The 24,087-nt window shown below is 40.0% G+C and overlaps 1 protein-coding gene across 1 annotated transcript in view; it reads left to right on the top strand.

The window, feature by feature from the left end:
* si:dkey-91m11.5 (BCR activator of RhoGEF and GTPase) overlaps positions 1-24,087 on the top strand; it is a 63,159-nt gene that overhangs the window by 4,332 nt on the left and 34,740 nt on the right. The window contains exon 2 of the mRNA XM_007901742.2: positions 17,789-17,973. Coding sequence (XP_007899933.1) covers positions 17,789-17,973 — 185 coding nt within the window. The remainder of the gene's footprint in view (positions 1-17,788; positions 17,974-24,087) is intronic.

The following is a 24,087-nucleotide window of genomic DNA, read 5'->3' as shown; positions in this document are numbered from 1 at the left end:
GAGATCAAAGCTGAAGTGAAGATCAGGTGGTTATCTCTTTTAAAATATAAAGAATATGTTGTAGACAGCATGGTATAAGGGGTCCTCACCCTGAACCAGCTTGTCTCCAGTTCGCGCTGAACTTGTTGGCTTTGTACTGACAGATTCCACAATCATATCAGTTATTGTTCAAGTTGTACAAATGGAGGCTGACTGGCATATTTGTTCTTGAATGTATACAACAACAAAAACAAGATTACATTTGTATAACGCCTTTCACGTCGGGAGGACGTCTCAAGGCGCTAATTCTGTGCTCATACCTCATGACCACAGAATTAATCTTATTTCTATGTATTTGATAAGAACTATGTTTCAGGTTAATTTTACTCTATTGTTCTGTTATGGCAAAGAGACATGCCTGCTTGCTGTACAGCCATTTCCACATTTCAGAGTGCTGATGAACAGGTCAGTGCAGGCTGGAGCTCACCATGCAAGTTTTACTGGAGATGTACAAGGTGCTGAGAAGTAATTGCTTAAGTATTTTCTTCCTTGTGCAAGGTTCTCAACCTTCCAAATTTAACTTTAAATATTTGTGGGAACAAATAATTTTTTGGTTACTTAGTGCTTAGTGCTGCTTTATAACTTGATGTTACACATTCATTGCCTTCCTGGTCATATGCAGATGAGATTAGGAACTTGCAGTGTGAGGAATGGAGACAATCCTGAGTTATCCCACTTTATCACCCACAAGGTCTCTCCATTTTACAGTATATCCTGTGAAGTGCTTTGAGACTTCTTGACCATGTGATAAGACGCTACTTCAAATGAAAGGATTATTTTGTGGGATATAGAAGCTACCTCTCTGCACCCTCTGATAAGTACTGGTACCTTATTGAGAGTTTTGTGGAGGAAGAAGCTAAAATTGTGAGTCAAGAATCCCATAAAGAAACCCTTTGAAAGATGTTCTGGAAATCAAATGGGTTGTTGATTTTTGAACACATTGACCTTGACAACTATATTGTGGTATCTTGAGATTCATCTTGAAAGTTAATGTGTAATTCAAATGTGTGGCTATGTCTCTCATACATGCTAATGTGTAATTTTGTACCTTTTAGTGGTTGACCTCATGAGACGAACAATACTGAAAGAGCAGAACTAGTTTCTAAGACATTTATATCATGATCCTGTTGGTTTCACAAATTGGTGATTTTATAAATCAATGGTTAGTTTATAAATCCTTAATCAGTTCTTATTTATATATCACATGTAATGTACTTTGATTAGTTTTGCGGTTTCCAACACAAACCTGGTCCTTGCTGTTAATTGCAGAAAATTGTTTTCGTTCACTCTGAAAGAACACCCAGCGGTTTATTTGTATATTTCTTTTGAAATTACACTGAACTAGTTTATATCAAATAAAGCTGAGACGCTTGATTTCCTCTTTAATGCCAAACATTTATTAACCGTTCAATGGTATGCACAAGACTTGAATACTGCTCTGTTATGTGAACTCTTAATTGCTACATTCCTGAATGAAGACCCCCTGGCCTGCCTCCATGTTTCTCTTTTTATTTTGTTCTCATCTAATATTGAAGCTTTTCAAATTCCTCGCTGTATGTAAATCTTATTTGCTGCCTACAAATCTTCACTTCACTTGACAACAATTATTTGATAGGCACTTTGAGATATTTCTGTTATGCATGTTACATCAAATGCAGTAATTCGTTTTATTATTTTCACTACCATTAGCCCTGCATTAGAGATGAGTGAATTGCATAACTATTTACTTATAGTCCTGTGTATTAATCAAATTTTATTCAGACTGTTGTTCAGTTTAGGGAGTATTTTAACTGTCATCAGTTTGTCAAATGTGAGTGCATTTAGACGGGTCTGTAAATAGACGAGCAGATTTGTCACAAGTCACTGCTTCACTGGAACATTTGAAGAGAAATGACAAATTTCAAGAGCATTTATTGGATAATGGAAATCATGAGGTGTAGGTGTGCTCATGAAGGATAATTCTAGGATGTCCCAATTATAATGTGCTTTGCTAGAGCATGAGTCCGTGTATAACACGAATGTCCTGTGGATCTGTGGTTAGTGTATGTGCTTGTGGTAGGCCTTCTGCACGTGTGCACAGGAGCAGCCAGTCAATACCGTGAACGAGTTCAGCAGCGACTTCATAATCCTGAAGAGGGATCAATAGCTGTTTTATAAAGTTATAAAGCACCAAGTTATAGGGGGATGCCCAGTATTTTAGGTTATTCAACTGATTATTAATGAATATTGCTGTCAATAACAACTTGCATTTAAATAGCACCCTATATATGTAGCGGGTATCGTCCTGGAGTGCTGTCAAATGTATATTACAGAATCTCGGGTTTTATGGATGAGATCACTAAAAATGACTTGTTTTAAAAATTTTGCTGTGACAAAAGAAGCATGCAAACCGTTGCATGCGAAACATGCATTCCAAGTATGTTGTGTATGTTTTGCCAGCACCCGACAGTTTGTATGGGAGGAAACTTGGAATGTGGAACCTTTACCGGAGGGTAAAGGTTTAGTGAGCAATGCATAGAATATTCATTTGCCTTTAAAATGTTATTAAACATGCTTAATTGATTAGCTAGACATTGCTTGTTTCAAATTAAATATGAACAATCCCCCACCCCTTGCTGAAGTGAGTTGCTCATTCTGGTCTGCCAATTAAGTATCAACTCATGCCTGGTAATCCTGCAAAATTATGAAATCTCGGTCATTCTGACGTTCTGAAATATTGCTCAAAAGCCTGGCAAATGTGGGCTTTAATATCTTAATCCCAGTGCATGTAGTGCTGCTGCTGCTGCTGGGAGAAGCAATGATGTCATTTAAAGTGAGCCAAAAGTGCTTTTATTCTGCAAATGGTCTATTTTATGGGTCTGAACAAAGCATTTAAAAGATTCATGTGACTAATGGTAGAATCTGAAATAATTACACTTAGGGCATCAGTTTGAGAAACTTGTAAAATATTATATGTGGAAATGAGGAGCCATGGAGTTTGTTTCAATTTAAAAAAAAATCTTTCGAACCCCTAAAAAGTCTGATCACTCAGCAGGCAATTCCAGCAATAAAGGTTTATTGTATCTTCTCACTTTAATGACGGCACAGATAAACCATTGGAAAGATTCAGACTGTAGCTACTGTAGCTTTTAAAAGATGAATAATAAGGGTAGGTACTCAGATAAAACTAATATGTACACTATGATTAACATTTGTACGCATATTTGCAATGGATGTGCATATTTTTAAAATATTATGCAAATAGTGTTTTTATACTGGTCTCTCTCCCACCTCTCTGCCTTCCCTCACCCCTACACCAGCCCCCCTCCCCCATGCTTGGGCCCCGACACTTGACTGTTCAGCGCTTTGGGACGTTCTCCCGACGTGAAAGGCGCTCTATAAATGTAATTTTGTTGTTGTTGTTCTAACTTAATTGAAATTTGATTAATTCAATCTTTCAACTATTTGACAGCATATATTGTAGAAATTTGTATATCAAACCCAATGTCGCAGATATAAAGTTGAATGTTGATACAGTCATAAGCAACAGTGAAAAATATATTTGTATACATATATATGCCTATTTTTAACCAGTCATGTCCATACTTCAAGCATGAAATGCTACCGGAAACAACCCGAGATGTTGTAAAGAGTGCACTCACTCTATGATGTGAATTGCAATATTTCTGGCATGAGGAATGTTTGTGGAATGTGTCTGCTTCTTTTCTTATCTTTCCTATTCAGAGTGTAAATTGCGAACTCAATGATTTTATTTTGAAGACTGGTAGCTTCTCGGAGGGAATGAATCTCAAGTTGAGCTTTTGTCCTTGCTGTTTAACATTGCTCATTGGTTCACAAAACATTGGTGTGTTCCAATCAGCCTGTTTTACATTATTCACCTAGCTTTACATCGTCATCAGAAGTATTCATGTCTGATATTCTTCACTTGTAAATCTTTTTAAAATTATTTTGCCCACAAACATACAGTCAATTCACTTTACAGCATATTCTGTGAAGCGCTTTGAGATGTCTAGAAGACATGAAAAGTACTAGATCAAATGCAAGGATTATTATTATTATTCCTTCCTGCTGGTGAAGCTCTCTGAAGGAAGTCAATGCACTTTCTGTACTTTACAGCCTAAAGTTGAAGTGGAGGCTACTATTTGTGGCAGTGTGTAATGTAAACTCATTTACGCTGTAAATAAGCATCCCAGAATAACTGCTTGGGTCCAGCGCTCTGAGATACTAGCGTGCTTGAATGTTTCTACATAAATACAGGTTGTCGCTCTCTATTTAAATGATACAAGTTCTCACAGAAGTACAAATGTTGCCGATTAAGGTCCAATACATAGTACTAATCTAACTGAATAAATACCACTAAGGTAATATCTCAATTTGATGGTGGCCAAATATTAAATGTCATGTTTTACAAAGTTTTCATGGTTGGCTTCAGGATGAAAGTTTGTGGCTTTTATTTTGCATAGTATCATCATGTTTATAATGGTTCCTGATTTTTTATGCAAAATATCTGTTTCACACCATGTGCATATATTTTTGGCTATTTTAAAATAATATTTTAACCCTCCTTTAATGGGAAATAAAGCAAATAATTCCTAAACATTATTCCTTTATAATTTCAGGAGTTGAAAAGCTGTAGCTAATTTGTCAAACCTAAATGCAGTAATAGATTCATTGTAACCCTTGTTTTTGCCTCATTCTGCTGTGAAGGAGGTGTGAAAATTTCGGACTGTTGCACATTGTGACCCTGGAGCCTTTTCATTTACAGCCGCACTTCTAGATGTGTTTGCTTATAATTATCCTGATTTTGAAGGGGTTGCAGTTTTCTGGCAATATCTCTCATAATACAGGCTTGCATGGAGGAGGCTGATTATAAATAACTGATATACAGCAATAGAAACCTGGTAGGAAAAATTGGTTGAGCAAGTTTATCTACTCAGAGTGAAAGGAGGAAGTGTTTTGGAGAACCAGACAGGTTAGCCTTCTGCCAACTCTTAATGAAAGCCCACACAAACGAGCCTTTAAGCCTTGAGGACATAGCCCATGAAGACTGTTTAATTTTGCTTTTGGTGGTGCAGGAAGCAATTTTAATAGTTGTCTAATTTAAGCACATTACTAATGTGGAACAAATTGTTCCAGTTACAGAATATCTATCTAGGTGGGTGGGGGGGGGGTTGGGAGAGGACATAAAATAGTTTTTTCTAGTGAGAAATACAATGTGTACAACATATTTTATGTAGGGTTTCAGCTGCTAAACTGCCTCCAACTACTTCCACAGATTATTTAATTAATCAGTGTATTGACATTTCCCATTGTAACACTGTTTCTGATCTCCAGTTCACTTTGAATTCATTCATTTAGTCTGTTTTTAAATCAGTTATTTCAGTGCTTTGTTGAGTGCTCATATGCATGTGTTTTTTTAGTGACATAGAAATGTGGAATTAAATTATTTGAATGATAGTAAACTAATAAAGGATTACATACTGTGCCATCCTTACTTGCTTTAAATGTATATACAAGATGCTAGGATCCATTGTTTAAAGAACTCAGGATTCCTACAACATTGTTTAATAAAACTATGTATTCCTCTGCTGGATGCTCAGTTTACTTGTCAAATTGTAACCACAGTAAAGACCATAGTACTGAGATCTGTAGCAAACAAACAGTTGTACAGACCGACTAATTCCTATGTGTCCTTTTCCAATCCCTTCTAACTACGGGTATCTTGATTAGCTGTGAGCAGAATCCTATACATTAACCTCACTATCAACATGGTCCCTTGATGTCTCTTCATATCTGTGGATGTGCACCCCACAAGGCAGGGAGAAACCTTGGGCAAGTTTCCTTACTCCACATGCCTAATAATAATCCCTCCAAAACAATAATAAATTGGTCATTTTCAATGCACGACTATTTGTGGGACACTGCTGTACGCAATTGGCTGCCGCGTTTCGTCTACAAATATATGGTCAATTCACTTTACAGTATATTCTGTGACGCACTTTGAGACGTCGAGAAAACGTGAAAAGTGCTATATCAAATGCAAGGATTATTATTATTACTGACGCCTTACAAAAAACATTGTCAAATGCCATATTGCTTTGTGTATATTTATATTGAGACTGTGGCGTACTGCAGAGAATTATACTCGGGTGCACATTTGCTTTTTCATTTAGATTGTTTTCTATGCAATTTTGACATCTTTGCTGATTAAAAACAGATTTTTCTGCTGTTTTAAAACCGGGGGAAAAAAACACCTGCCAGCAAAGGAGCACTCTGCATCTTAAGAACTCTGACTAGCTCCTGCTCATAAAATTGTCCCAAATTTTTCGCCAGAGTTGGCATTGCCAGCACCAAGTGAAATCTTGGGTTAAGACATGCACCTTAGTGATCTTACCTACACATTATCTATTCTAACTGTAACCAAAGCGAAACATGACATTTTCTGGGAAATTGCTTCCACTTCCAGAAGCAAATGAATCTCAGTTCACAAGCAAATAATCCTGAAAACCACAGGCCTTTCTCCAATTTGAACCTGGTGCATTTGTTTTAACAACAAGTAGCACACAAAGAGCCTCGCACTTTGTTATTTTAATGGATCTGCCGAACAGGCTGCCAGTCTGGCTAGAACATGGGTGTATGAGCATCTCCTAGTGCTAGAGGGTCCAACTGCTCTAATTTCATATGAATGAAAAGAAAGCAGGGGAGGGGGCACGAAAGAAATACAAGTGCTCAAGTGACCCAATTTAGCAATCCATCTAATCCAGCAGAAGGGAATTGTTATGTCATTTAGACAATATTGCTGCCCGAGGTGGATATTATACAATGTGCCCAGGACATTAAAACAGAACCAGTTCCACGCACCCCTGCCCTATCCATACAAAGTGCTGCAAGTCATGACCTAAAATGTCAGCAATGGGAAGAAGTCACCATGTCGAGTAAATCAGCAGCTTTTCATTTCACTGCAGTCACATCTGTCTGTGCCTGTTAAAGTCACATTGTCTCTTTGTATTAACTCAGCCACCTGAATAGCAGACCAGGTGCTATGAATTTTTATCCTTCATTCTATGTTACACTTCTCTTTCTCATAATAAATAAAATTAGTGTCATCATTGCTCCAAGTAGGCTGCATAACCTCAGAGATGTCACAGTACTGTAAAATACAACTAGGTTTATACAGCAGGAGGTTACAATCCATTTTGGTATTTTTATTGTTTTGAATGCTAATAATGAAAATCTACGCGTATTTTACAACTTATAATAAAGCAATTCATTCTCTCAACTGAACACAATTTTGTTAATAAGATGTATTATTCACCTGATGTAAATCTGAAAAATAAAACCCTAACCAAAAAAGCAAACGTACATAAGCCAAATGTCTAAAATTATATAAGCATGACTTTGAGCAAACTTTTTTTAAATCAGGGAATAGTCATTACTTTGCAAAATGTTAAGTCATTTATTTTAATCAATATGATGTTTGGTGCAACATTCAAGCTAAAGACAATACACTATTCTGAATTCAGTTTTACCTCATTTTATTTATATATTATTTATATATAATATATAGACTTAACATGATCTCCATAAGCTAATAAATGTAAAATGAAGCTTTGAAACTATGCATTTTTGAAATCCTATAGCGTGAATCGTTTTTCCTAAAACAGAGCTTGTTTCACAATTCAATTTAGAAAGTGTCAGTGTAATACAAGTATCTCAAAAATCTTGGTTAAAGATTGTGTATTGATTGAGCCGAAAAACATTTTGTTTATCAGTGGCATAATCATATATTCTACTTGAGTTTCATTCAACACAGAGGAGCATAGTGCATCTACATTCACAATCTGACATTAATTATCATGGTATAGTTGACTTACTATGAAGCAGGGCGCAGTTCAAAGTAATGCCTTTTCAACAATTTCCACCCAATTATTTATATCCAACGTGAATTTACTATAACCGTTTCAAGTGCTCATTATATCCACCGATGAATCCACTGAGCCCACCAGTTTTTAATAATGCTCACTTATTGACAAATTATTTTAGAGTGTAGAGTGAGCAATAAGCCAGAGTCAAAAGACCAGAGGAAAAGCTGGAATGTAGAGATTGCATTGGGGCTAATAACGCTTCAATCAGAAACCATTGTCAGCAACGCCCCAAAAACCGCCTGACTCTGTTGCTGCCAGCCACTTTTTCTGCCAATGTACATGCATCCCTTTCTTTGTTCCCACACCACTGTCCAGCCTTGGTTTTATAAGAAAATGTTTGGCAGCAAAAGGCAACTAGATGCAAAAACATCCATCTGCCCGCAAAGGAGCACTCTGCATCATAAGAACTTCTGGAGGGAAGATGGCTATTTCTGTGTAATGACTGAATGTAAAGCATTTTTAATATATTGCCGATGACCAGGGTAAACTGAGCCTCAGAACATATCTAAAGATAACCTAATTGAATCTCAACTAGGTTTGTGCAATATGATGAAAATATTTGTCATTCGATAACTCCTGCTTCATAAGACTACTTTGTTAGTAATAGATGGCATGGTGCAAAAGATGTTTACTGTACCTCAGAATTCTCACCACTCCCTCCAATTTGATAACTCAGGTAACTCAGCGCTGCACGCTCTCAGTCCCACCATTGATGGGTGAGCTTTCAACTACGACTCAACTAGATCTTTACCACATTATCAGAGGTGTTGTCCTTTCAATGAGATGTTAAAATAAGGTCCTGTCTGATTTGAAAATTAAAGATCCAGTGGCATCATTCAAAAATAGAAGGAATTCTCTCCCGGGCAACGTTCCTCCAGATAAAATTAGTCATTCACTTCATCATTGTCTTCATTACTGTGCTCAAATTGGATATTGTGTCTATTTACAAAATACATGGTCATTACGCTCTGCTGTAAATTCTGTGAAGCACTTTGAGACATTTTGATGACTTGATAAGGCACTATATCAAATGCAAAGATTATTTTATGTTGTAAAATACAATTTATGTAATCTGAAGTTCTGTTGTGACACTGTGCTTCATTTATAAAGTCATCAAACATATTTGATGAAGCCCAGATCTTTCATTGGAAATATTTAATGTAATATACAATACTCAGATATTCACTGCATGTAACACTGATGAAATAAAATATATTATATCTAAAATCAGATTTGTTCTTCCATCACATAAGCTGAGTGCGCTGACCCGACAATAATGGTGACTTTCTTTAGCAGTCTGCATGGTTTGTCCTGGATACTGGCAGGCAAATACAGTATGTGGAAATGTGGCAATTTTACTCAAAAATTAACCTTTTAATCATATTCCTGTTGAACCCAAAAGTTAAATCAGAAATACTTGATGTACCTAGAGATTAATGCAGGTTGAAACAAGTAGCAAACAATCAAAGCCACATTGAATTCTTTTTGTGAAAAAAGTTGTCTGTTTTTGATGTGATGCCGTAGCTGCTCTTTTGGTTTAGGGAACAGTTTATTTATTTAAATTTCTTTGTATTTCTGAGGCTTTATATTTATCATTCTATGCAGGGGCAGATTAATAATAATAATCCTTGCATTTGATATAGCGCTTTTCACGTCTTCTAGACGTCCCAAAGCGCTTCACAGAATATACTGTAAAGTGAATTGACTGTATAGTTGTGGGCAAACGCGGCAGCCAATTGCACACAGCAATGTCCCACAAACAGTCGTGGATTGAAAATGACCAATTTATTTTTGTTTTGGAGGGATTATTATTAGGTGTGTGGAGTAAGGAAACTTGCCCAAGGTTTCGCCCTGACCTGCCTGGAATTGAACTCAGGTCTCTCACTTGCAAAGCGAGTGTTCTAACCACTGAGCTACAGGACTCCACAGGGATTAAGGGATCTGGGGGCCATAAACTAGATCATGTTTGGGGGCCCTTTGTAATATTCACGCAAATTGATAGTGGCGAAGCCATTTGACCCTTTGTGTTTCTGCTGGTGCTAGCTCTCCCACTAGACTACCTAAATGTTCCTTTGCTCTTTCCCAAAACTTTTTAACATTTTTATTAAAGTTCAGTTCGATCCTCAGCTGTCTTTCTGACCTCACTTTCAGCCCCTGACCAACACTGCTTTTCTTAAACTCTGCCACATTGCCCGTTTCTGCCATTACTTCAAACCAAATGCTGCCGAAACCCTTATCCACGCTTTTGTCTTGACTTCTCAAATGCACTCCTCACTGCTCTCCCCAGTTTCACCTTCCACAAAATCCAGCTAACGCAAAACTCTGCCACCATAACAAAACAACTACAACAACAACTTGGATTTATATAGCGCCCTCCACGCCGGATGGCGTCTCAGAGCGCTTTAAAGTAACGGATCCCGGGACCGAGCCAGGGAGAGGGGGGTGGGGGGAAGGTGACCAAAGGCGCAGTCGAAAAGAAAGGTCTTCAGCAGAGATCTGAAAATGGGAAGGGAGGGAGCGAGAGCAGGGAGTGAGGAAGGCATGGCTGCCGAGGGTGGAGCGGAGGACTCGGGGGACGAGGAGGAGGCTTGACCCGGAGGAACGAAGGCAACGGGTACTGTTTTGAGGAGAGGAGGTCAGAGAGGTCGGGGGGGTCCATATCCTCACCTGCAGAAAACTCTGCATGGCCAATCCTCTCCTGAGCCAAATGAATCAACTTCATGGTCCTCACCCTCACATGTAAATCGCTTCACATTCTAGTATCTCTCCATCTCTGATTTGCTCATACCTCACTCTACTGCCCGCCCTCTCTGCTCAGCTATCACAGGATGCTGCACATCCCCTGCCCTTCCACACCACCAGAGGCTGAGCCTTTAGCATAATGGCCTTCGCCTCTAGCCCTACACCTCATCTCCCTCCCTCTCTATCTGTCTGTTTTGAAGCCCCACCTTATAACCTACCTTTTTAATGTCTAATATCACCTCCCTCTTTTCTACTGCTCAGCATCCAATCCACCACTGAAACGTTTCCTACGTGAAGGTCGCTATGTAAATGTTTGTTGCAGCAGTCGTGGTTGCTGACGTTGCTGGTGTGGCTGAGAACGCCATAGCCACCGTTGACGCCATAGGTGCCGTAGTAGTATAGTATTTTTCTAATTCCCCTTTTAATACTGCTATGAATTAGATTTAGTGCTTTAGCACAGATGACTGTTAAACATTCTTACGAACTTCTGTATACAACTATTTCTTTGCACGTTGTTACTGTGTTATAGCTCTGCACTGAAATGGCAGTTTTTTAGTGTGGATTCCGAAATGTCTGTGGAATTTTTAGACTGCTGAAAACACTGGCATTTCATCAAAAGTATATCCAGCCAACTCTGGTTAAACCTTTAATGCCTTGCTTTTTCCAGAATTTAATCTTTTTATGTTCAGCAGTTGTGAAAATACACACGTCTGCAAAATTAGCTGTTAAAAAGATTCAGAGACCGACTGGATTTGAAAGTTTGTCATTGTGGTTGCATTATTATTTTTTCTGTGGTGTTGAATATTACAAATAAACCCCTTCTACACTTAACATTTCTTTCCTCTTCCTGGTTAAAATGCCATTCCAAAGCAATGGAAGGTCTCAAAATCTTCATTAAAAACAACATTCTGAGTCTCCCTAATAATATTGAGATGCAATTCCTCCCTCAGTGAGTCCAAAACTGTAAAAGCCTCAGTTGAAGTTGCCAGTCCTGGTATTTGATGAGTTAGGTATTCTCAGTCGACCTTAATGTTTCTGATCATTGTCTTGTGAGTTCTGCTTGGATGACTTGGTGGATGATGATTGGTACACTGCAAAATTGTTACACTGCTGAAATTAGTCATCGTAAAGTTAATTGCTGTTTGTGATGAATAGCGTTCTATTGTGTACTGTAGATGAGCGGTCTCTTATTTCGCAAAAGTGCTATGCAAATAAACCATATTTCTAAGTAAAATGCAAGGTGATTATTGTTCATAATAATTCTTGCATTTGGTATAGCATCTTTCAATCAGGAGAACATCTCACAGCACCTCACAGGTGCATTTTATTGTGCATTTGTTGGCAATGATGTCAGCTGCTCTCGTTTGTCCTCAAAACTTTGATTTCAGGGAATTGGGCCTTTTATTATATTGTGCCCTCTCTGGTGAACTATGTTGAATATGTCCATGTATACACGTTCGACACAAAGCAAATTGGTTATGTTATGGAATGTGCCCTGAAGTGCTGGTGCTTTTGGATTATAGAATTTAAGCTATTTTGCTTGTGTTCATAAATGCCAAACAGATTGCAGTCTGGGTGTTTATTTATGGCACATTATTTTTTTAAATAATTTGAAAATGTGGTGAACATATTCTCTCTTTGAACTTCTTGTCCAAACCTCCCACACTTAAGAAGTTGTAAAAAAAGTTATTATACAGCGCTTCATGTTGGCCTAAGAAACTTTCATGTCTTTTTTTAAACATTGTTAACTTTGTATTTGCAAATCTTTAAGTGTAAAACTTCATTTAATGAAACAGTTGCCAAAATAGTTACTTTTTCCCATGTCCAGTTTTCTCTGTTCAACCCAAATTTTACCTTGTGTAGTGGCATGCCCATCAATGATGCTACATAATCATTAGAAAACTTGAACCAGATGACATAATGTAATGTACAACAACAACAACAAAATTACATTTATAGAGCGCCTTTCACGTTGAGAGGACGTACCAAAGTGCAGAACAGTCAGGTGTCGGGGCCCGAGCATGGGGGAATGGGGGTGGTGTCAGGGTGAGGGAAGGCAGAGAGGTGGGAGGGAGACCAAAGGCACAGTCGAAGAGAAAGGTCTTGAGACCGACCTTGAAGGAGGCGAGGGAGGAAGCGATGCGAAGAGACCATGGGATGGAGTTCCAGAGTGTGGGAGCAGAGAGGCTGAAAGCCCGGCCCCGATGGTAGGGCGGGTCGGGCGGGAGACATGGAGCAGGTTGGAGCCCGATGAACGGAGGGAGCGGACAGGCTCGTAGGGAGTGAGCAGGTCAGAGAGGTAGGAGGGGGCAAGGCCATGGATGGCCTTAAAGGTGAGGACGAGGTGAAATCGATCCTCTGGGGGATGGGGAGCCAGTGGAGTCGGGCGAGGGTGGGAGTGATGGGCTCACGGAGCCTGGTGCGTGAGAGTACACGAGCTGCAGAGTTTTGGGTGATCTGCTCTTTTGCTTACCCCAAATGGTGAACGATTAAATGCCAAAGACAAAAGTTTCAGCACATGACAGTTTGGGTTGAACGTGTAACTTTCAGGTTGAGAAATCTTAGAGTCATTGCCATCTTGCTTGCCACAGTTACTAGCAAGCGGTTCCAGAGGAGGAATGGTAACTTCCTGTGTATGGTGGGGAGCCCAGCAAGGTAAGTGAGTGAGGGAATGTTACTCTAATTTGAAAGGGAAAATGATCAAGTTTAGTGCTGTACTAAGCGTTTACCAATCCTGGAACTTGCTGGTTAAGGGTTAAATATACAATGCAAAATTGAACCAGAAATGTTGTAGAGGTTTTACATCCAAGCAGGTGGATTTGTTCCAATAAGCTTTTTTTAAAAAATCCAACTTGGTGGTGTGCATTGATCCTGACTGACTACTTTTAATTTCTCAGACCTCAACTTGAAGCCAAGATTGGTTCATTTGAGTGGAGTGCTCAATAAAGAGCCTTTATTTTACATTTGCTTTGGCTCCTACCCTAGGATGAAGTTCACACAGTTCTGAAAATGAGAAAACTGCGCATCATGTTTGCCTTTTTAGAACAGTGTGGCACTGTAATTAGCCAGTGAAGCACTTGACACTGAGTTTGCCAAGTAATAAAGTTCATCTGTTCCATCAGTCAACAAACCTTTTGGAGACTATTTGCAATATTTGAATACCTACACAGTCTGACCCAGACTAAATCTCCCAACACTGCAGTCTGTATATCTTCTCTGGATTGAAGATTGAAAAAAATAGCTTTTAAACAAAAACCATCAGAGCAGATGGTGATATAATTGTATCACTGAACAGGTCTTGTTCACACCTCAAGAGTATTGCAAGTAATTTTGTTAGCAAAAATTTCCACTTCACAGTGATGTGCTATATTTATTATCATAGACATTTCAGCACCACAACATTATGTGCGTGCTGTGGTACAATAACAAAAAAATTATATTTGGATAGCACCTTTCACATCGGGAGAACCTCCCAAGGCGTTGGGCAGTCAGTGTTTCAGACCTGAGCTGGGGGTCGGGATTGGGAAGGTTGCAGGGCAGGGGGGGAAGCAGGTTGATCAAAACCACGGTCGAAGAGGAGGGTCTTGATGGGTCTTGAAGGAGGCAAGGGAGGAGACATTGCGGAGGGACTGTGGGGTGGAGTTCCAAAGGGTGGGGGCAGAGTGGCAGAAGGCCTACCCGCTAATGGTGGAGTGGGCAACTTAACTGTTGTTAAGTCTAAATTGTTTGTCTAGATTAAATTGCAGCAGCTCATGTTTTTTGTTCAACCTTCACCTCTCTTAAGCTTTCCATAGGTTCTTGACCAAGTCTGTTTTGCTTCATCTTCCCAATCATTGCCCATTCTGTCCCTGCTTCACTCCCAGTGCAATCGAAACCCTCGTTCATGCCTTTACTACTTCCACATTGTCCAAATGCACTATTTAGTAGCCTTGAGTTTTGCAACCGACATTCTCTTTTCAAGCGCTTCACTTCTATCCAGGATCCACTGGCTCCCTGTTCCTCAGCAGATGCTTATTCCAAGAGAATTTGTTTCCATATTCTTTCCCTATCAACCTATGTGATCGCCTACTGATAGACATCCCTGCCCACTCACTCTGCCTTGTTAACTCAGGCCTGCACCACGTCCCCGCCCCTCTGCCTCACCTTCCGTGGGTGAGCTTTGAGCTACTTTGCCCTTGCTTTCAAGAACTTTTTTCCATAGCCTTCTGGTTCCCACCCTCCCTACTGTGAAGTATTTTGAGATGTTTTCCAACTTAAAAGGCACTTTATAAATGCAAGTTGTTTACTTTCCCTCTCTGTGATTGGAGTTCTCTCTTTGTAGAGCTGTAATAGGATTGAAATTTTTATTACAGTAATAATGTTCTACTAATAATTGCTTATCACGTTGAAACATGTTTTGTATTCAGCTTCTACTGCATAATCAACCTAGATGTGATCCAGCTTGTTAAATTGTACTGTATCATCCAGACAGTCACTCAGCAAATAAACCACAACAAGTCTACTTTTTGTCTTGTTATTCATTGTCACTTAAATCAGATAAACCCCCTGCCCAAGTCATTTGAGGGAGACGTTGACCATATCCCCACAGGGAGGAAGCAAAGTTAAGAAAATTGGACTGTCAAGCGCCAATTGTCAGGCTTGATCCTCAGCTGTTTTACCTATCCCACATTTAGTCCCTGTCTAGGGCTGCTTTCCTCCACCTTGCCCCCATTGACTGCCTCTGAACTTATCTTGCACCAAATGTCATTGAAACCCTCATGCGCGCCTTTGTCATCTCCCAACTTGATTTAATAATAATAATAATAATAATAATAGTGATAAAAATAATAATAATCCTTGCATTTGCATCCTGGTGTCCTGACCAACAATCTCCCAAATAAGATTGTTGGTTATTAACCATGGTTAATAATAACTTATTATTGTCTCCCAAATAGATTGGGCATTCACTACATAGGTGTTTGTGAGTCTTTGCTGGGCACAAAATTGGCTGCCATGTTCGCCCACAAAATACGTACAGTGCAATACTTTATATCCTCTATATTCTGTGAAATATATCATGTGCCTGTGCTACCTCAACTACAATTCTAAGGAGGGCATCCCTTTGTCCTTAACAACCATCTGCATTTAAAAAACATCTTCTAACCTCCCATTTTTACTGCTTAGGTAATACCTTGAATCTATGGCTTAATTTGAAAATCTATACAATTGCATTTTCTCCTAGAGGTGGTATTCCTGCTGCCGGACAGTTTGGGTATTGGTCATGGGAATAATTATTCTCTTGTGGCAAGCAAAATAGTCAGCATGAGACCAACCCTATCCTATCCTCACCCAACGCCCATGAATAGGGACTTCCAGTAGGAGTGTATAGATAGTCTAGATAGTCTAGGAACCTTGTCTTTTTTTCCTCAAAAGTGTTTCTCTGTAGCCCAGGAATACAATATTCCAAATATGACATCACTAGAAATTCTTAAAATGTTGAATAACTTATATCCAAGCTTTGGGCAATTGATTTGCATCTTCAATTTGATTTGTTGGTTTCCAGTTATCGTGAAGTTACCTTTAGTAAATAATCAATAGTTGCCATCAGATTCTTTGTACTTGTACGATAAAGTGAGGAATGTTCATGGCTCTAACACTCTGGACGATGTTTCTGTTGATGACATCTGATCCTGGAGATGATGCTCTGAGGTCAGGTGATCAATAATCGAACCCATTTCCCTGCAATAAACTCTTTTTGTGAGGCATTCCTCAGAGCTCTGTCCTTGGTCCCCTCCTCTTCAATATCGATATGCTTCCTTTTGGTGACGTCATCCGCAGACTTGGGGTCAACTTCCACATATATGCAGATGACACCCAACTGTACCACTTTGTCTCCACCCTTGACTCCAGGACCACTGCTGTCTTGACAGAATGTCTGTCAGATATCAAGACCTGGATGAAAGCTAACTTTCTTCAGTTGAACGTCAACTCCACTGTCTCGCACCCCAGGCTGCCGGAACCCTCATACACACATTCATAACATTCAGGCTTGACTATGCAAACTCCCTGCTTGTTGGTCTCCCCAACTCCTCCCTCCATAGGTTGCAGATGATCCAGAATTCTGCAGTCCATGTCCTCTCCCGCACCAAGCTCTGTGACCCTATCACCCCCATCCTCGCCCAACCCCACTGGCTTTCCATCCCACAGAGGATACAGTTCCAGATCCTGATCCTCACCTTCAAAGCCCTCCCTGGCCTCGTTCCCACCTACCTCTGTGACTTAGGCTCCTACCAGCCTGCCCGCTCCCTCTGCTCAGCGGGCTCCGACCTACTTCACATCCCCTGCCTCACCTGCCCCACCATTGTGGGCGGGCCTTCAACCACTCTGCCCCCACCCTCTGTAACTCCATCCCACAGTCCATCCGCCTCGCCACCTCCCTTGCTTCCTTCAAGACCTTTCTCAAGACTCTCCTCTTCGACTGGGCTTTTAATCACACTCCTTCCCTCGCCTGCCCTCCACCCTTCCCAATCCTGACCCCCAGCTCGTGTCCAAACAACTGTCCGTCCAGCACCTTGGGACATCCTCCCGACTTTAAAGGTGCTATACAAATTTAAATTTGTCATTGTTCTTGTTTTAGGCATCACTATAATACTCTATCTCGGTATCTCTCTCTGTGACTCTATACAACAACTACAACAGGATTACATTTGTATAGCGCCTAAGTTGACTCAAATGTGTAAAGAAACAGAATTCTTATACACATAGCTATTTCTGTGTCTGATGCACTGTGTAATTTTGTATTGTATAATTGTCTGCTACAGGTTGTGTTGTGTGTAACTGTTACCGAACTAAACTATAATTTAATCTCCTTACCTGCAGAAAGCTGAGCGCGTCTTTTTCCATCTGTTTCTTGTTGAACAGAATCTAATTTGCCCGAATCGTTCACAGATTTGTCTCTCCCCTCCCCCCCACCCCGCTCGGTCCAAAATCCCTGACTGTCCAGCGCCTTGGGACATCCTCCTGACGTGAAAGGCGCTATACAATGTCATTTTATATTGTGTTTTCCTATGCACTGATGTTTGCTTGTACTTTCTAATCTTCAGATGCACAGTATAGTAGCACACCTCCAACATATGGCTTTGATGCGGATCGGGGAGAAGAACAAAGACGGAGTCAGGATGCTATGCCCTACATTGATGACTCTCCTTCCTCATCACCTCAGCTCAGCTCTAAAAGTCGGGGGAGCAGGGATACTGTATCATCTGGGTCCTTGGAATCCACCAAATCGGTGAGTTCTCTTTATTAACAGCGAACTGCACATAAAATGGTAAATAATAATAAATTGGACTCATTCCTTCAGTCTGAAATTAATGGAAATTTAAAGAGATTAAATTGGGGACTGAGACATGAATGTGAGAATATAAATGATTTATTTTCTTTTAAAGGATTGCTACAGGTTTGATACTAAGTCTGTGCTGAGTTATCTGAATAGAACCAGGATATGAATTGTAGCATCATAATTGGCCCCAGTGCTTTAGGTTAAGGAGAAGAAAATCGGGCAGAATTTTTATCCTAATCATCATCCACGATCTTCCTTCTCCCCTGTTGTAGGTTGAGTCAGGACAAGGTGAAGCTCATGGTCAAGTCTGAAATGAATAATGGCACTTAGACTAGTTGTGGAGGATACATGGCACTCATTGAATTAAAGTCTTGTTGAAAGCAAACTATACTCCATTAAAGTGGTTCATACTTTTATAAGATTTTGAACACTTCTGTTTTAAATTTATTTGCTAGAGGACAAATACATTGATTTGCTATAAGAACAAATAAATGAAACTGCAGTATGTTCCTTACAAATGGCTGACTTTTGGGTTATCGCCACTTTCGCTTCCGTTTGCTGTGCAGTGTGCAAAGCTGGAAGTGATGTTTATGGCAACCTGTGACCCAGAAGTTGGCTGTTATAGGTCGAAAGCCGTCTGGCGCATGGAAGCGAATGGGCTAGCTTTACACAAAAGTAGTAAATGGGGTCTACAGTGTAACCATGTTTTAAGCAAATTTGTCAGTGAAACGTGGCTTCACTGTAGCGATTTCCTAGAAGCAGGACAAATCGATGCAAGTGTAAATTCAAAAGGCTTCAGTTTATGCTGCATGCAGAGATTTAGCCTGAGGCGCATGATGCTCTGTCCCTGTGATAAATGGAACTACTGTGGCCTCTGTGGGCTTTGGAATAATTTTAGTATGCATAAGAGTAGTATTAGAGCTTTCACTCTGCTGATAGAATAATAATATGCTTTGATCGTATATTTATTCCACTGTAAATCTCCTACTTTATCCCTGAAATAACCTGGATTTTCTAGCATCAAACTCTGTATAAAAGCTGATTCGGAACACAAATATGAAAAGTCCCTTTTCATAGGAGGCAGTACAGTGGTGGTTCATTGCTCATTCTTCTGCTCCAGAAGCTAACAAAGATAGACAGCTGTGGTTGTGTAAGAACACATTTCAAGTAATTCCCTTGCTAGGTATGAACAAGGAGACTTGGAACCAGTTACAATCAGCAAAGTCCAGGAGTCATGTTCTCCCTTCCTCCAATCTCAAGGGTTTAAGGGTCAAAGTTGCTCTTCATTAACTGGATCGTGAAAGCTGCTTGTGTAAGTGCAAATTAACATAGGCTTCATGCTCAGACACCTCCTGAGGGAACACCTGGGAGTTTGATGGGTCGAGGATTGGTTCAGTATTCTCTGGCTGGGGTTTTCCGTTTGTCAGGTCCTCCAGTAATGAACTGTATTCTGTTGTTTTGTCAGCTGGTCAAGTATGTTGCAGACTGTAGTTTGTCCCTTTCAGTATAGTTTGTGTCAAAAGCAGACTTGATGCCAGATAGGCCCAAGCAATAACATGATCTCAGTATTACACTACAATATTTGTAGTTTGTGTAGTTTGCTGATATTAATATTTAATTTTCAGTTGTGATGTCCAAGTATTAGAATGAGTTTGTATTGAGAATGGAGGTGCCTCTTTATCACATTTGAAGGAATCAATTATAGGTATAATTCAGTTATAATTATAGGTAGTCTATTTTAAGATGAATCACTGACTGGAGGAGGGGAGGGAAATGTCTCATATTGATTTTTCAGGCTCTGGCAGCATCAACCTCCATGGTTGCACACTACAACTCACCAAGCCAGTCAAGAACCTAGGTGTCTTGTTCGACCTTCAACTGTCTTTTCTTCCCCACATCCAAGCCATGACCCGCTCTGCCTTCCCTCACCTCCGTAACATCGCCCGACTCCACCACTCCCTCACCCCTCAGGCCGCTGAAACTCTTGTTCATGCCTTCATCGCCTCCAGGCTCGACTATGCAAACGCTCGGCTTGTCGGCCTTCCCAACTCCTCCCTCCACAGGCTGCAGATAATCCAGAACTCTGCAGCCCATGTCCTCTCTCGCACCAAACTCCGTGACCTCATCTCCTCCACTCTCGCCCGACTCCGTTGGCTTCCTATCCTTCAGAGGATCCAGTTCAAGATCCTGGTCCTCACCTACAAAGCCCGCCATGGCCTCGCTCCACCCTACCTCTGCGACCTAAACCCTTATTAACCCACCCGCTCCCTCCGCTCGGCTGGCTCCGGCTTGCTCCACGTCCCCCAACCCACCTGCCCCACCATTGGCGTGAGAGCCTTCAGCCACTCTGCCCCCAACCCCTGGAATTCCATCACCCAATTACTCCGTCTCGCCCCCTCCTTAGCCTCCTTCAAATCCTGCCTCAAAACTCTCCTCTTCGACCATGCCATCAGTCACCTCCCCTCCCTTCTCCCTCCCTAACCCCAGTTCGGGTCTGAAATGCTGTACACTGTCCAGCGCCTTGGGACGTCCTCCCGACGTGAAAGGCGCTATACAAATGTAATCTTGTTGTTGTGGTTGTTGTTTCTGTGTTTGGGATAGGGAAGCAGTCTTCAGATTGTTTCTATTGTGCAGAGATCCAGCAGCACCATGTCAATAAGCTAATGTACTTGAGAAATGCCCAGGATCCATTAACTGTTCAATGTGTAAAACTCTTGTTCATTTCACTCCTAGGAATAATGCATTTACATGCCACATGTACTGTCTATGATATTGAACCCATTGATGCTCATTGAGAAAAAGGCCTGTTCTATACTATGAACTTAGCTCTCTAAGAGGAGCATAGCATAAGAATGTCTTTAATGAAATGGGACCTGTTCTGCAATATTAACTGACTCAGTTTACTGGTCCTAGTCTGTTGTTCCCTAGGTCCGTCTTTACATCCGTCTTTCTGTCCTTATTAAAACATTGTAATACTTGAAAGATTGTAAAATACTTCTAAATGTAGATGGAAAGTTTTTTTTGCCATGTCAGTTAACGACAGTAGCAGCATTTTTGCGCCAAGTGAACAAATTAAATTAAACTAATTCCTTTTGCTTAGTTGAAGCCATTTGATTGACCATGCCACCTACCACTAACGTTTTTGCAATAGCTGAACAGCTTGTTGTGTTGATTGTTGCAAATCAAGAACTTAACAGTTAAAAGTGTTATGAGTGTATTATTACTATCCTCCACCAGTTTATGCTGTTGCCAATAACTATCCAATCAGCTTGAAGTTGTTCAAACTGAAGTAAACAAATCACATTTCAGTCCTATTAAACTTCTCAGCAAAACGTACATTAACCATTTGCCAATGATCCCTGTGTTTTTGCTCATTTTATGACAGTATTTTTAAAACATTTAACTTTGGAGCAAGATAGAGGTTTCACCTTACTCTGCAACATCTTCCTCCACCACCTCTCCAAACAAAGACACGTTGCAGGACTTTCTATCCCTCGGATAAAATTGCAACTCGACTTGCCTCTGGTAGTGATTGTTCTGTTATTCAGATGTTTGACATTTTTTTTTTGTTTCTTGTGATTAACATCAAAATCTCCAGCAAGAGCAGCATTGGATCTGTAGAATAATTTGAAGTGTTAATGCTGCTAGTTGTAGCCTGTGGTGCCAAACAGGGTTTCAAATGTCCTTTGAAAAGATGATAGCATGGTCTAGGAAAATGCACAGAACACATTTCTCTAAATAATGCTTTTCTCCAAATACATCTGAAGGTGTCAGTCTTCACACATTCAGTGGCATGGAAGTAAAATGTTTTTTGATGGCCACTTTCAGCAACAAAATCTTTCATTTTAAATAACGCCATTCATGCGAGTAGCATCTCAGAACACTTAGGATTTCAGTTGATATTGCTGAGGATCACCATTAATCTATATGCCAATACCTTCTCCCATCATTATACACATTCGACATCTAAGCAGCAAATACTACATTTAATAAAACTAAAGCTAAGTGATTCAATTATAGTGCTTTCTGTGATTTACATATCATAAAATGTCAAGTTTATAAATTATTAATCTTTATAATTACTTTCACCGATTCTAAAAAGGAAAATTAATCAATTGAATAGAAAGTATGGATTTTAATGAAGGTTAGCTAATCCACTTTTCCGGCAGAGAGAAATTGGGAGAAATATGGGGAGAAATATTGAGTTTAAAACATTAGGTTAATAAGAGTTAACAAATGGAGCAAATGTAGATGATTGTGATCAACGGACAAAGCTGTACCTGGAGGCCAGACTAGTGCAGTTCTACATGATCCACTGTTGTTCCCGTTGCTGACAAATGACTTCAAGTCAGGATAACACTTATCCCTCCCTCTCCATTGGAGGGAATCCCAAGAAAACTCAGTTGTTTAACGTTCGTGTTTGTTTCTTGAGATGAACGCCAAGATATCCAGCAAGAGAATTATATCTGTGGTGTAATTCTTGAAGTTTTAACAGTTTTAACATGGCTAGTTTTAGCATGTGGTGCCACGGTACTCTCCTAACTGTGATTGATACAGCTGACAATAACACTACAGTTGTCCCTTGAAAATCTTGAACTGAATATTATTGATTCCATTAAACATTCATGAAACATAATTGAATACTTATGTTATGCGGAAGCATCTAAATTTGCATATTACCTTAAGGGATTGTTGATGAATCACAGCAATTTAAAAAATTGATTTGAGTGAAGTACACTTAATAAAGCTCGCAACGGAGAAAACAACCCATAGGAGCAAAACTGTTTAATTTCACTACATTTTACACAATTAATAATAATACTTACATTTGATTATGTTGTCATTCATTTCAGCACAATGTCTCAAACGCTTTGCAGAATTTACTGTAAAATGTTTGACTGTGTGTTTCATACGCAAATGTGGCAGCCTAGCAATGCCCCACAAACAGCCATTAAGTGAATGACCATTTCTATCCAGGGGATTGTTGGCCACAATACTGGGAAAAACTTACTTCTCTTTTCAAGTAGATCTTAGATATGTGCTGAAATTGGAAAATAGCAGTGTGGAACACCATTCTATTGTAACATGCTTATATTTGACATATATGGAAGCATTTGGGATAAAGGACAATTAGCAAATTTCATGGATGGATTCCATATCTGAGCCATATGCCATTAGTCTGTTAGTTCCTTATTTTGCTGTTCTATGATCATAATGGAAGGAGCTGCCAAAATTGCTGTTGAGTCCTGTCAGCATTTTGCTTTGAGTAAAGAATTACACAGAAGGTCGCTCATTCACTGAATGTCTTCAAGTGCAGTAGTTGAGTCTGTTTGGAGCACAATTATTCAGGCAGTGATTTAGCCAAAATTAAAAACATGTTTCTTTTTCAAAACAGCTTCACAGTAAGTTATCCTCAGGAAATCCGCCCTGGCGTCCACTGCCAAGAAAGTAGTATGTGGCTTGCTCCATTACATGGGCAGGAAATGGCCTGTACTACACAGGTCTTGGAGCAGCCACACATGTACTACACAGGCATGATTCCTGCCTCCACTCAGTGACTTGTTGCTTTCTATAGCTTCTGCTGCCATTGCCTAAGTCTGGCTGTGATGAAGGTGCAGATGATCACTGGGTATAGTTGGTTCCCTACAGGGAGAAAAGGAAAGTAAGTGGAGCTACATTTATACATCCAAGTAGCTGGTTAACGGGTGTCATTGGCAAAGAACTGGGAGCAGATTGCCTGCATGTCTCCTCTTGCGCACAGACACTCGAGAAGGGAGGGGAGATAGAAGAAAATGCCAAATATGAGGTAATTTGCAATGGAAAGGAAATACTGTTTGGATTTATGTGGCAGCTATGCAACATTTTCTAAGAATCTGTTTCTGCAGTAAATTGAACATATAATTGACTTCACCAGTACTGGAGGCTGAGACCAATGTTGACCACACACGCACTTCCTCGAGTCATTGTGGATAACAATTGGGAACATGAACAAGTGGTTTTATTTTGCTGCTTTCTTAGCCAAGGAACATTGATGCCAGTTATAATACATCCACTGTTGCCCTG

This window comes from Callorhinchus milii, unplaced genomic scaffold (genome assembly GCF_018977255.1).
Source record: "Callorhinchus milii isolate IMCB2004 unplaced genomic scaffold, IMCB_Cmil_1.0 Scaffold8, whole genome shotgun sequence".
Lineage (NCBI taxonomy): Eukaryota > Metazoa > Chordata > Chondrichthyes > Chimaeriformes > Callorhinchidae > Callorhinchus > Callorhinchus milii.
The sequence above is the reverse complement of the archived record's forward strand: the minus strand, read 5'-3'. Positions and strand labels throughout refer to the sequence as shown.